We start from the raw sequence: 14,660 nt of genomic DNA, 5'->3' as shown, positions 1-14,660 counted from the left end.
TGTAGTCCTGTGGATGGGACCCAGACCTCCTGTGTAAAGCATACACTCCAGCCAGCCCATTTAGCTCACTCTCATTTCTACTTATCATTTTGTGTACTGCTACATCTCTTTGTTCATATCTATCATAGGTGTCACAATATTATGTTATAAATTTTTTGTTTACATATCTGGTTCTTGAGTTTGATTCTTATTTCCTAGAAATTAGAGATCCTTACTCATCCCTTTTCCCCTAGGATTTGTCCCTTATCTAATGCTTGTCACATAGTAGATTCTCAATGAATGCTTATTAAATGACCAAAATATATGTCTTGATTGTGCCGTAAACCTGACTACCTCTGGTTCAGTTGTTCTGAAATTAGTTTATCCCTAAGTTACTGAAGTAAATTAGAAATCTTAACTAAGTGACCGAAAGTCTTTGGTTGCTTCCACACAAGACACAGGATCAGAGGAACAGCATTATAAATGTTGAGCTGAATCCTGGGCATTTTTTCCTTAACTCCTTCTGTTCTTTTCATTTGACTTAGTGTAGTTTATTTTTATTTATTTATTTATTTATTTATTTATTTATTTATTTATTTATTTATTTTTGGTTTTTGGGCCACACCCTGCGGTGCTCAGGGGTTACTCCTGGCTGTCTGCTCAGAAATAGCTCCTGGCAGGCACGGGGGACCATATGGGACACCGGGATTCGAACCAACCACCTTTGGTCCTGGATCGGCTGCTTGCAAGGCAAACGCCACTGTGCTATCTCTCCGGGCCCGACTTAGTGTAGTTTAAAGATCACTAATAGTAAAAGCAAATTTTGGTTTTAAAGTTGTATCATAGGAAAAATAAGTCTAAAGGGAGCGGATTGCTGGCACAGCAGTAGGTTGTTTGCCTTGCACGTGGCTGACCTGGGGTGGACCACGATTCAATCCCTCAATGTCCCATATGATCCCCCACGCCAGGAGCTATTTCTGAGCAAATAGCCAGGAGTGACTCCTGAATGTCAACAGGTGTGGCCCAAAAACAACAAACAAATGAACAAAAGTCTTAAAGAGGCAGGAGAAATAGGTTAAGGTGCTTGCCTTACACGTAGCTAACCCACATGTCCCATGTGGTCCCTCAGCCTTGCCAGAGTGATTGCTGAGTACAGAACCAGAAGGTCCTGAACACTTTCAGGTATGGCCCAGACACAAAAACAAAAATGGGGAAAAACAAAGGGAAAGAAGTCTAAGGAAGTTAGAGAGATTGGATGGATGAAATTTGAGCTTATGTACTATCTGTAAAGATATCCTTTGAAGATGATGATAGAATCTGGCACATAGGGGCTGGAGAGATAGCACAGTGGTAAGGCATTTGCTTTGCATGTATTCAGCCCGTGAAGGACCTGGTTCGATTCCTGGCATCTCATATGGTCCCCTGAGCCTTCCAGGAGCGATTTGATTTCTGAGAGCGATTTCAGAGCCAGGATTAACCCCTGAGCGCTGCTGGGTGTGGCCCCCAAACCATCAATCAATAAAGATTTAAAAAAAAAAAAGAATCTGGCAATAATAGAATTAAATATACATTTGTGTAATGAATGAAGGAGCAGTATGTGTCCAAAAGAAGGGAGAGATTTAATAGTCTTTCCTACATTGGAGTTCATTTATTTATAGAAATACCTTTTACGTCTTTGCTTCTTTGAGCTATTTAGACTAAGCAACTTTACTTTTTCTTAAAATATGCCACTGTAAGTTATTCTGCTTACTCAGTTGTTTCCTTGCAATCTCTGCATTTTATAGCATGTTTTAAATTTGGTTGCATTTGTCTTTCAGTTGTTTTCAAGGTTACATTAAATGGTATAATTTGCTTGTGCTTTAGCTGCCCGGTCATATCCCAGAGGACTTGGTTATGTTTGGGATATGTAAGCTCTTTTTATTTAAATGAAATTCATTTTGGTGGTTTAATTTTTTTGTTTTTGGACCACATCTAGTGGTGCTCAGGGTTCACTTCTGGCAAGTCTCAAGAGATTGTTAAATGCTAGATATTGAATTTGGCTTAGCCACCTGCAAGGCTAAACCTGTGTGTTCTGCTATTTCTCTGGGCCCTGAAATTAATCTTCTAAAAGTAAGTGGGTGAACCAAAGGTATTTTCATTGTGGCTGGGTATTACTGTCAAACATATTAATTTGCCAAGATATATTGACTTCTTAGAAACATAGGACTAGAAGGAATCTTAGAGTTTTTTTTGAGCTGTATATTTTGTTTACATCATTTTCTCTTTTATTTTTTACAATAGTGTTTTTTTTTGTTGTTGTTGTTGTTTTTTTTTTTTTTGGTTTTTGGGCCACACCCTGTGACGCTCAGGGGTTACTCCTGGCTATGCGCTCAGAAGTTGCTCCTGGCTACTTGGGGGACCATATGGGCTACTTGGGGGACCATATGGGACGCCGGGGGATTGAACCGCGGTCCGTCCTAGGCTAGCGCAGGCAGGCAGGCACCTTACCTCCAGCGCCACCGCCCGGCCCCACAATAGTGTTTATTTTTTAAGGTGTGCAAATTTACTTCATCTTCATCACAACCAAGATAACAAGTTTTAAGTCAAACTCTGTTTTTATAGTGAAGGAAAAAAAATCCCAGAGAAGCCTAGTGATGCACTCGTCCAAGGTCAAATAGGTCAAGGCTAGAATAATAGGACTGGAGCCCTGTGATTTCTGCCTCTTTTATTGGTAATTCCTCCCCCCTATTCTTTCCTCAGCTTTACAGGAGTCATTACTGGTCATGCTGGGTAAGAACCATATGCAATGCCAGTATGTGACCAGGGCCAGCACATCGAAGGGAAGTTCCTTAACCCCATACTGCCTCCCTAACACCAAGTCACTCAAACATTCCATCTGGTAATATTATAAAGCTTCCCTACGCCCCGTCTTAGTTCATACCCTATACTCTGTTATCTTAGAAACCTTTCTCACTTCATTAACTCTGTCATTGCAGTCTCTTGGTATCTTTTCATAACTTACTTTATCATGTTTAGATCAGTTGTACACAAATGCTTATTCACTGAAATAGATTTGAAACTCTTAGGGCAGAGTCTATATCAGTTTCATCTTGGCATTCTTAAAGCCCTACCACAGTCACAACAGGTATCTGATGAATAAATCATTATTCTAAATCTGAATTTAAGTTCAGAGTAGTATGTGTAAGAGAAGATTTGAAAAGATTTGACAGGAGAGAATGAGTTTTTAAAGGACAAAGTCAATTGTCATTGTCTGGTCATCTTATACTATGTAGTCGGTACATGGCTATTACTTATTCCTCCCTCCATCCCTCCCTCCCTTTCTCCCACACAAATTAACAAATTGGCACATTTGAGAGTTAGTTTTCATTGAGCATTTGCCACTAACCTGCATAACATAGAAGAGAATAAAACAAAGTAGGCATACTTAGAATGTAGTCTAAATTATGAGTCTGCTTACAGTTTAGTCAACAGCTAAACTAAGGAAAATACTGTATTACACTTATGAAAGTTTTAGCCAAAATGAGAACACATTTTCCTTCAGTTTGACACTAATTGGCAGAAAAAATAAGTTATATAAAAATTACTTTGAAGGGGCCAGAGTGATAGATAGCGGTAAGGTGTTTGCCTTGCTGGCAGCTGACCCAGGACAGACCTGGGTTCAATTCTCAGTGTCCTATGTGGTCCCCAACAGGAGCGATTTCTGAGCCATAGCCTGGAGTAACCCCTGAGCATCACCTGGTGTGGTCCAAAAACAAAAACACTTTGAAATTTTAATTACAGGGATAAATGCCCAGTTACAGAATTTATACTTTTCACTTCAGAGATTTTGCTCTGTCTTGTTTTGTTGGATTTGAAAATAGGGGCTGTTAGTACTAATTACCTATTGGTTTGGCTAGTTCATCATTTACCTCCCCAAGGATATTCTTCGTTTTTTTGTTTTTGTTTTTGTTTTTGGGTACTGGGGTACTGGGGATAGAATTCAGGTTGGCTGTGTGCAAGGCAAGTGCCTTGGCCACTCAGTTGTCTCTCCAGCCCTAACATTTTGTTTCTGAAAACATTTATGACCTACTTTCAGCGGTTTTATTTTCTAACTTTTTTAATTGAATCATCATGAGATACATTGTTACAAAGTTTGAAATGATGAGAGAGAGAGAGGAAAGAGAAAGAGAAGGAGAGAAAGACAGAGATAGAGAGACAGAGAAAGAGAGAAAGAGGCCATAGATGGTGGGAAATGTGCACTGGTGAGAACAATGTATGACTGAAACTCAACCATGAACTACCGGAAATACTCAGTATAAGGATTTGCGATTTAAATGTCTCCTGGGTGTATGAGAAACTTAATTTCTTTTAGATCATTTTATTTCCTGAAACATCTAAAACTTATTTTTGATGAATCCTTAAAAATAGGAAGACTTTGTACTTTTCAAAATGCTGTCAAACTGTATCAGATTGGGGGGATATGAAAATTGCTTTTGCTACAAGTGTTTTCTATTATTACTGGGGTACAGTTATACTAATAATGACAGTTTCATGTATCCTCATTCCTACCACCCTCACCCCAAGAGTGCTGCTTCCTCCACCAACCTTCCAAGGACCTTTTCCATTCACTCTCTCCCTAGCCAAGTTAGTCTGTAGACCATTTTGAAGGTGCTGTTACCTTTGACCATTTGATATTCCTTTCCTATATAATAATTTTTTTATGTCATCCTAGTAAGGCCCTTAGAGACTAATTAAATCCTGAATTGTCCAGTGAGATTTTTTTTCCAACCTTTATACACCAGTGAAAATAAAACTGGTGAAAATAAAACTATTTTGTAAACTGTAAAAAATATTTTTTAAACTACTAAGGCAGAAATTAAAACTATTATTTATGGGGCCGGCGAGGTGGCGCTAGAGGTAAGGTGTCTGCCTTGCAAGCGCTAGCCAAGGAAGGACCACGGTTCAATCCCTTGGCGTCTCGTATGGTCCCCCCAAGCCAGGGGCAATTTCTGAGTGCTTAGCCAGGAGTAACCCCTGAGCATCAAATGGGTGTGGCCTGAAAAACAAACCAAAAAAACCCCTATTATTTATAAGGATAATATTTCTTTATGACTTGTTATTACTGATGTATGACCCAGGCATAGTGGCAGTAGCTTTTTCAAGAGCTGAAACCAATCAATCCATGGACTTGTGGTTAAAACCACTGATGTAACCTGTGACTTGTTTGGGTTTGGGTTTTGGGAGCCTCTCAAGCTGTGCTCAGGGGCCTTTCCTGGAGATATTCTTCCAACTGTGTCAGACTGTTTAGGGCTAGTGCCCAGGGATACCAATTGTTCCAGCAGTGCAGACTATCAGGGCCACTCTGGTGCTTCTTGGGAGACTCCAGGACTAAATGCATTGTTGCTGAGGGTGGGCACGTGGTACCCAGGCTCAAACTAGGTGGTTGTGAAATTGCAAAACATGTGGCCCCAGACCTCTTTTCTATTTCCCCTATCCCATAAAATATGACTTTTGACAATTCATAGCCTCACCAACTGGTGTCTGGTAAAGAAAGCTTGGGCTAATTGCCAATGTCATGTGCTAAAACAGTATTTTGATAAAAGGAAGTGAAGTAATTGGTACTTTTGTTTGTTATGAGTGCTTTCATGAATGTTGAGTCATGTCCGTGGTATTGATGGAAAGGATATGGAAAAAACCTTAGGTATTCTGCATTGTTTCACTGCCCATTTTTTCCCTCAGCTTTCTAGTATAGTGATGGCTAATTTTTAGGTATTTTAAAATATTTTGCTTGTTTATGTTCTGTATAATATATAAATGACATTATGTACACATTTGTACATTTAAATTTTCTGGGAAAAAATGTATCCGAGCAGTTTGAACACATGTACTCTCTAGATAATATTTGTAAATAATTTTTAAAGAATACTAATGCTTGTACATCTGAAAGTTCTAAAATACTGAAAAATTACTTAAACTTGCAATTTTCAATTTTTTACATTTAAGCATTTGAATTTAAATAAGTAGATAATATATTCATTTTTAATAAATAGACAATGGACCAAAGAAATAATATAGGGGTTGAGGTGCTTGCCTTTCATCTGTTCATCAAGCTTTGAGACCAGGCATATGACATCTGGTCACCCCAGCACCATCAGAAGTGTTACTTGAGCATAGTCAAGAGTAAGCTTTGAGCACAGCCATCAGATGAGCCCCCCCCAAAAAAAAAAATTAAAAGAGACTTGATTAGTTCTTACCACAAATAGAAAGTGGCAAATCAGGAGCCGGAGAGATAGCACAGTGGTAGGGCATTTGCCTTGCGTATAGACGAATTCAAGACAATTGGGGGTAGCAATTCACTGCGCCTAACTGTGCTGAGGGCTCACTCCTGGCAGTACTTGGGAGATAATACTTAGGAATGAACTGGGATAGCTATGTTCAAGACAAGTGTCTTTCCCACTGTATTACTTTCCAACCCCACATAGTACTATTATTGCCTATAAATGCTAGCTGCACCCTATATAGAGGCAGAGTGTGAAATGTATTGTCCATATGGGGTAATTTTGTAAGCTGCATTTGGCTGGTAAAAGAGGCATAAACAGAATTATTTCAGGTAAGTTGGTCACCCTACTGTAAAAATTCAAAACTTTTGAGTTATTTAATTTTGATATATTTTTTATGATTGTTGAATAGATTGGGAGAATTTTTTTTGGAAAGGCAAACTGGTAATAATTTAAATAGAAGACAGTAGCACATGTCTCAAACCTGTATATATCGTTTGATTATGAGATTACTGTATGGAATCCATACCTTTTTGTAAGTCAGTTTACAGAGTTCCAGTGTTAGATGAAGAGGTAAAGAATAATAAACAGTGGTTCTGAGTTATGAATAAGTACTTACACGTTAGCCCTGGAGCAAAGTACAGTGGATAAGTGCTACTATACCACCCCACCATCAAAGCTGGTGCTACTCTGTGCCTAACTCCTTTTAATAAAGCAGCACAGCTGTATTTCAATTCAGATTGTGTGTGTGTGTGTGTGTGTGTGTGAGAGAGAGAGAGAGAGAGAGAGAGAGAGCGAGCGAGCGAGAGAGAGAGAATATATGGATGGACCAAGAGAGAGAATATATGGATGGAGGGAGGGAGGGAGGGAGGGAGGGGGAGAGAGAGAGAGAGAGAGAGAGAGAGAGAGAGAGAGAGAGAGAGAGTTGTATGTGTGTGTTTATACAACCTTTATTCCCTTAACCTTATAGGTAATACACAAGGGATCTGGCAGCCACCCTTGGCCGATACTCAGCTTTAAAGTTCAGTTCTCAAACTGCTTTAATACTGCTTGGATCTCTATGTTTTAGGAGGTGGTGGTGGTGATACAGGGGCCTAGTACATGGAAGGAATGTACTCTCTCTCCCCATCCCTCGAACCTATCTCTTTGACCCTAACATTAAAAACATATTTTCCGGGCCCAGAGAGATAGCACAGCGGTGTTTGCCTTGCAAGCAGCCGATCCAGGACCAAAGGTGGTTGGTTCAAATCCTGGTGTCCCATATGGTCCCCCGTGCCTGCCAGGAGCTATTTCTGAGCAGACAGCCAGGAGTAACCCCTGAGCAATGCCGGATGTGGTCCAAAAACCAAAAAAAAAAAACAAAAAAACCAAAAAAAAAACATATTTTTTTTATTACTTAATTATTTTTGTATATAAATTTAAAAGTAAATGTGATTCTGTTTTTGAGAAACTATTATATGCCGAAATATTAGATTATTATTCTTAGATTTGACTCTTTGTGATCAAAGTAATCAGTACAGTTTGCTTCTTTTGAAACTCTAAGTCTAATGTTTTATACTTTTCTGAAAAGTCTCATTGGGCTTTTGGGAGGGATATCCAACACAATGTTTTACTATGTTCTGTCTGTTGCTTATAGCTTTTATTTGGGTGTGTGTGGGGGGGGGGTTGGACTTGGGGGCCATTCTGGGGATGCTTGGAGGACCAGATGTGTTGCAGGAGATTAAACAGGAGTCACTGCACGCATGACAAGCACCTTAACTCCTGTACTATCTCTCTAGCCCTTGTTTTTCTTTTTCTTTTTTTTTGGTTTTTGGGCCACACCCGTTTGACGCTCAGGGGTTACTCCTGGCTATGCGCTCAGAAATCGCCCCTGGCCTGGGGGGACCATATGGGACACCGGGGGATCACACCTTACCTCTAGCGCCACCTTCCCGGCCCCCTTTTCTTTTTTTTTAAAGAATGTTCAATACAGTTTCAACTTTTGCTTTGATGTTTTTCTTCATTATCGATTACTATGAAATTTTTATGGCATTCCTTAATGATTTTGGTTTTTCATATATCAAGTACACATTGAGTTCCTTCTACGTAGGTATAAATTTAAGTTCTAGGAATGTAATAGAAAATCCTGATTACTGTGATTAATGTTATAAAAAGGAATTAGAATATCCACTTGTTATTTTGTGAGTATTGACTTTTTTGTTTTGTTTTACGGCCGTACCTGGTGACGCTCAGGGGTTTCTCCTGGCTCTGCGCTCAGAAATTGCTCCTGGCTTGGGGTACCATATGGGACGCCGGGGGATAGAACCATGGTCTAAGGCAGACAAACGCCTTACGGCTTGCACCACCACTCCGGCCCCCGACTATTATTTTAGCTTTTACATTTGGGTGGTTTATTTTCATGACATCCCTAGATGAGAAACTAGACTGAGAAAATCATTTTTATCAGTATGCAGGCATGAGTTAGGTTACCTGCAAACTGTTGAAAATTGGAGAAATACTATGTGAACAGCTAAACATAAATAAAAAACATAATAAATATTTACTAACATAATAGTGCCTCTGAATGATCCAGCCATTCATATATTAAGTGGCAGTAACCTTCTCTAAATTTCTTGGATGAATTATGATTTTTCAACCTCTCCCCTATTTAATAGAAAATTAAGGGCTTTGAAGCTAAAGGACTTCAAAGTTAAAGGACTATGAATTTCCTATTAAACCTTGGTTGTATCTTAGCAGTAGAGCACTTGGCTTTGCATGTGTGAAATCCCGAGTTTGATCCCACCCCACTCCCAATCCAAATTGAAAAGAAAATTGAACTGCATGATTTGTTTTCTTTGCTTTTTGGGTTTTTTGTTTCGCTTTGTTTTGTTTTGGGCCACACCTGTTTGACGCTAAGGGATTACTCCTGGCTATGTGCTCAGAAATCGCTCTGGCTTGTGGGGACCATATGGGGCGCCGGGGGATCAAACCACTGTCTGTCCTAGGCTAGCACTTGCAAGGCAGATGCCTTACCTCTAGCGCCACCACTCCAGCCCCTGAACTGCATGATTTGGATAGCATATATATAGCTGAGTAACTATATGTTGACTTTGTATGTGCTGTGATAATAAAATGAGAAAGCCTGTACAGCGTTTAGCAGAAGGCTAAGACACCTGAAAGAAAATTTAAAGATATTGTAAATCTATTAAAACTAGAATATTGCTTAGAATTTGGAGGGAATAAAAGTATATGTGGTGGCTGTGATGCGTCTTGAGGTACAGCCCCATACCTCATAATTTAAGGGCCAGGGTTTCATCCCCGACATGCATGCTCATGCACAAGAACACAAACTTTAATAAAATTTAATCATTATTAATAATAATTATAATTGTAATAATCTTTATTAATTTAGCCATAATTAAATAAAAAGTTACTCTTTTGGTTTGGAGGTTATACCTGGTAATGCTCAGGGGCTTCTCCTTGTTCTGCTCAGGAATTACTCCTGACAGTGCTTCTTATGGGATGTTGGGGGATCAAAACCATATCAGACACCCTACCCACTATGCAATTGTTCCACCCCCGCCCCAATTTTATGGGCTTTTTGTTTGTTTGATTTTGTTTTGGGGCCATACCTGGCAGCGCTTACGGATTACTTCTTGCTCTGTACTCAGAAGTTACTTCTGGGATGCGGGGATCAAACCTGGGCAGGCCATGTACAAATTACTAAATGCCCTAACAGCTGTGATACTGCTCGGCATCATGGGCAGTTTTGATTTGAAATATATACTTTGATTTAAAATAGATGACTCTTACCTTTGAAACTTTTAGACCTCTAAATCTTGTTCTTAATTTAATTGAAGTTATAAACCAGGGGGAAAAGTGATTACAATTGTCACCAATTTTTAGTAACTTCTTTATTGGGGGGGGACCCACACCCAGTAAAGCTCAGGGGTTACTCCTGGCTATACGCTCAGAAACCGTTCCTGGCTTGGGGGACCATATGGGATGCCGGGAATCGAACCAAGGGTCCGTCCTGGGTCAGTCATGTGCAAGCAAGGCAAACGCCCTTCCGCTGTGCTATCGCTCTGGTCCCAATTTTTAGTAACTTCTAGAAAAGAACTATACTGCACATAAAACTGAGGCATTATGGCTGTGGAGATTGGTTGAGAACCATACATGGGGACCAGAGTTTCACCCTTAGGTATATCCCTGTAGATGATGCTCTAGCACTGCCAGGCCCCATCAGCACTTCATCCTGCGTGGTCTTAGCTTTGAAATAGCCTTAGTTAACCGAGTATCACTGGAGTAATCTTCAGGCCCTGGGGGTTCTATTTTAAGAGTCGACCCCCTCTCCCACACACACACTCTGAGTTTGTATTTCTAGTTTCTTGATTTATTCTTTTGTTTCATTATTTACCCAACTTTTAAGTTACTTGGTAAGGAGACAAAAATTGTATCATTTCTCAAAAAAAAAAAAAAACTACATTGCCAACATTTCTAAGAAATAGAAAAACATAAAATGGGCATAATATATTTTAAACGTGCCACTTGCTGCTCTTATACCTACTTTTTCTATTTATAATTACCAATTTTTCTTTTTTATTCCTTTACTTAATTATTGATGTGAGACTCACAGGATGGTAACTTTCTATTCTCTCTTTTCCTTACCTTTATGGAAGATCAGTACCACACTTGCTTTTTTCCAGTCTTCTGGTATCTCTCCAGTTCTTGAATTTTCAAAAATAATTGTAAGTGATTCAATTGTAAGTATGCCCTATACTTCTTTCATTGGACGAAAGCGTATCTGTAATGAATGTCATCTTGAATTGCTATTTGTACATACAAACTTTTCAAATCCTCCTAAATGACATTTTTGCAAAGTTTTTATTATTTTAATTACAGGGTATATGTTTAGCTAAGTTTTAAAAATCAACTACTTTGGTCCAGATTTATGCCATTTATTTTTCAGTAGGAGACTATTTTGTTAACTTTTTAAGTTGTTTTCTTTTACAGTTCAGCTAGTAATTAGTTCTGTTGTTCAGAACTTTTTTGAGATTTATGGAATAAATTTTTTTTCTAATAATTTCTAATTCTAATTCTAATATTTTTCTTTTTGCAACTTTTTATTATACACTATTTTGTCCTATATTTAAAAAAAACTTCATATAGGAGTAGTCATACGTTTTCACTGTGAAATTAGATATAACTCAATAATTACTTATTTGTGAACTCTCCAACATTATTATTCAGCTTGAGCCCTTCCTGTTGTACATTATTTTTCTTAATTCCTCAAATTACCCATAATTTACTTATTTCTTGATTTTGACTTCTAGAAGATCTTAAAACACCCTTTATTTATTCCCTTTGCTTTGCCTATTAATTACCCATCCATTGTAAGCAATGAATTGCTCTAAATACACTGATTCTCTGCCTTAAAAGTTTTACCCTGGTATTCAGGGCGTATCTTTCCAAAGCAACTGTAATTTCTATAATTTATATGTATTATTCTATGTAATATATATATGTGGTTTGCACTAAAATTCATACTGTTTAAGAACAACTTTTCAGTATTCTTTGTGTTGGGTGAAGCATTTGGTTATGTATATGTATAAACTACAATTAATACTTCATTTTCCAATTAAAGTTTTTAATAGGAATTTAAGTTTTCTGAGTAATTCTTTTTGGGAGCCATACCCGTGATGGGAATACTCTTGTTCTTGCTTAGGAATCATTCCTGGGGGAATGGTTTGGAGTAGAATCCCAGTTTGCCACATGCAAGACAGTACTCTACCCATTGTACTATCTTTCTGGTGCCACTTTTCTTTTTTCTTTTTTTAAACTTTATTGATTGATTGACCATTTGTTGGGCAACACCCAGCAGTGCTTTGAGGCTCTGCACTCAGAAATCGCCCCCGGCAGGCTGGGGGACCATATGGGTTGCCAGGACTCTAACCAGATCCCTCCCAGGTTGATTACATGCAAGGCAAAAGCCCTACCACTGTTCTATTTCTCTGGCTCCACCAGTTTTCTCATAGTTATTTTCTTTGAAGTGCTTTTTGAGAAAATTGGGCATAAGGACTAGAATGTTAGTGGGAGATAACTTACAGCATTTTTGGAGGTGATTTGATAATTTTCCAATTTGATATTTTCTTTCATATAAGGGAAGCCCTGGGTTCCTGCCCCAAAATAACAATTGTACTAATAAAATAAATTAAAATGAAGCCAGATGTATTTATTTCTCTTCTTTAATCTTGGTAAATATAATCTGACTAATATAAAGTCACATATTATCCAATATTCTTGTTTGTTTTTTTTTTTTGTTTTGTTTCTGTTTTGTTTTGGTCACACCTGGCAGCGCTCAGGGGTTACTTCTGGCTCTATGCTCAGAAATTGCTCCTGGCAAGTTTGGGGGACCATATGGGATGCCAGGATTTGAACCACAGTCCTTCTACATGCAAGGCAAATGCCTTACCTCATGCTATCTCTCCGGCCCTGTTATCAAATATTCTTGACCCTATATGTGTTTTAGCTTTCTAAGACTTCATATATACATATATGTGAGTATACATATATAGATAGATAGATAGATAGATAGATAGATAGATAGATAGATAGATAGATAGATACACACACATACACCTTAGCTTGCCAAGGACTCTTAAAAACTAGAAACTTTTGTTTTAAAAAAAAAAAAGAAACTTTTGTTTTTAGTTTATGTATCTAAATAGTGGTTTTTATTGTCTCTTAACTAGATTTTTTTATTTATGGTGAGTGAGTTTCAGATAAATATCTATTGAGTTTCTTCTAATTTAACTTCTGTATATCTCAAACCATGTTGTCTTTATTTCTCTGTAATAGTATTGTATTTAATTAAAATTTTAAATATTTAAAGAAATCAGGTTAGAACAATGGCTCACCAATATAGTGAATTAGAAGGAGCAAAAATCATTTTTTGGTCCTGACTGCCAAAAATGTACACTTAATGACTTCTGTTAGTCTTGAAGGACATAGATCAAAGAAAAGGAAATGAAAACATGAGGAAGGAGTGAAAAAGAATAGAAGATGGGAAGTAGAAAGAGAACTGAAAGAAAGGCAAGAGAAACCTAGGGAAAAGTAGTCATGAAGATTGGCTTGTATTTTAGCATTAACAGTTGCCAGAGGGTGCTGTCACTATCCCTAAGTCATTTAACACTGAGCCAACCTGACAGATCCTGTTGAATGAATAAGCATAGTTTCTGTGCTCAGAGTTTATAATACTTGTCAATTAAATAGTAATAACTTGTGACAGTTATCAGATAAGGCTACTCTGGTCCATTTATCTGCTTGACTTCCAACTACTAGTCTCAAGAGCTCCTATAGGATATCACTATAAGAAGTATGAAGTAGGGCCCGGAGAGATAGCACAGCGGCGTTTGCATTGCAAGCAGCCAATCCAGGACCAAAGGTGGTTGGTTCGAATCCCTGTCCCATATGGTCCTCCGTGCCTGCCAGGAGCTATTTCTGAGCAGACAGCCAGGAGTAACCCCTGAGCATCGCCGGTGTGGCCCCCCCCCAAAAAAAAAAAAAAAGTATGAAGTAGGGGCCAGAGAGATAGCATGGAGGTAAGGCATTTGCCTTTCATGCAGAAGGTCATTGGTTCGAATCCCAGCGTCCCATATGGTCCCCTGAGCCTGCCAGGAGCGACTTCTCAGAGTAGAGCCAGGTGTGAGCACTGCTGGGTGTGACCCAAAAACAAACAAACAAATAAGTATGAAGTAAACAGTGTCTTAAAGGGTCTGTTCTATTCAAAGTATTTTCCCCCAAGGGAAGTCAGATCCACCACTCAACACAATAAAGGACTTTATTCTATTTTTTATAATCTGTTTTGAACAAAACTTGACTGCAAATCATTTGTGTGATCACAGTGACTAATATTAAAGTGTTAAATGGAAAGAGAAAGCTAATGTAAATTTTTAGAAAATAGCCATAAGAGGTAGAGTTCTATGTCTCTTGAGATGCAAAAGCAGAGATTTAGATAACCTTCAAATACATAAAAGTATATGCTAATTGCTATTAAAGGTTGGGCTCTGTGGCTTTATTCTGTGTAAGTCACTCGTAGAAACTTATAATTTCTCCTAGTGCATTATTCATAAAGATTTGAGATAACAATTACTATCAGTTTCTTATACACATTTGTAGATTGGCTAGGCATTTATTTAGATTTTCTTTTTGAGTATAACAAAGATTTACAGATTGCTACTTACATAGCAGTTTATAGATCGCTATGCAATGGGCTTCAAAGCTTTTTCTAACAACTAATTCTAACCACACAACCTCCATCTCCACTATACATCAAATAAAGAAGACAAAAAATCAGGAACAGGGCTCAGCCATATAGCACTTGCTTTCTATATATGAGATTTTGAGTTCAATCTCTGGCACTGCAGGGCAGGGGAAGGAAGGAAA

General features: G+C 38.3%; 1 protein-coding gene across 5 annotated transcripts in view; it reads left to right on the top strand.

The window, feature by feature from the left end:
• OSBPL9 (oxysterol binding protein like 9) overlaps positions 1-14,660 on the top strand; it is a 197,603-nt gene that overhangs the window by 133,667 nt on the left and 49,276 nt on the right. For 2 of the 5 annotated variants that reach the window (XM_049775166.1, XM_049775165.1), the window contains exon 5: positions 10,895-10,963. The exons of the other annotated variants lie outside the window; for them this stretch is intronic. In XM_049775166.1, the coding sequence (XP_049631123.1) occupies positions 10,895-10,963 (69 nt within the window). The remainder of the gene's footprint in view (positions 1-10,894; positions 10,964-14,660) is intronic. 5 annotated transcript variants of the gene reach the window in all.

The sequence above is a fragment of the Suncus etruscus genome, chromosome 6, assembly GCF_024139225.1.
Source record: "Suncus etruscus isolate mSunEtr1 chromosome 6, mSunEtr1.pri.cur, whole genome shotgun sequence".
Lineage (NCBI taxonomy): Eukaryota > Metazoa > Chordata > Mammalia > Eulipotyphla > Soricidae > Suncus > Suncus etruscus.
Note: the sequence above shows the minus strand (reverse complement) of the source record. Positions and strands in the feature narration are given on the sequence as shown.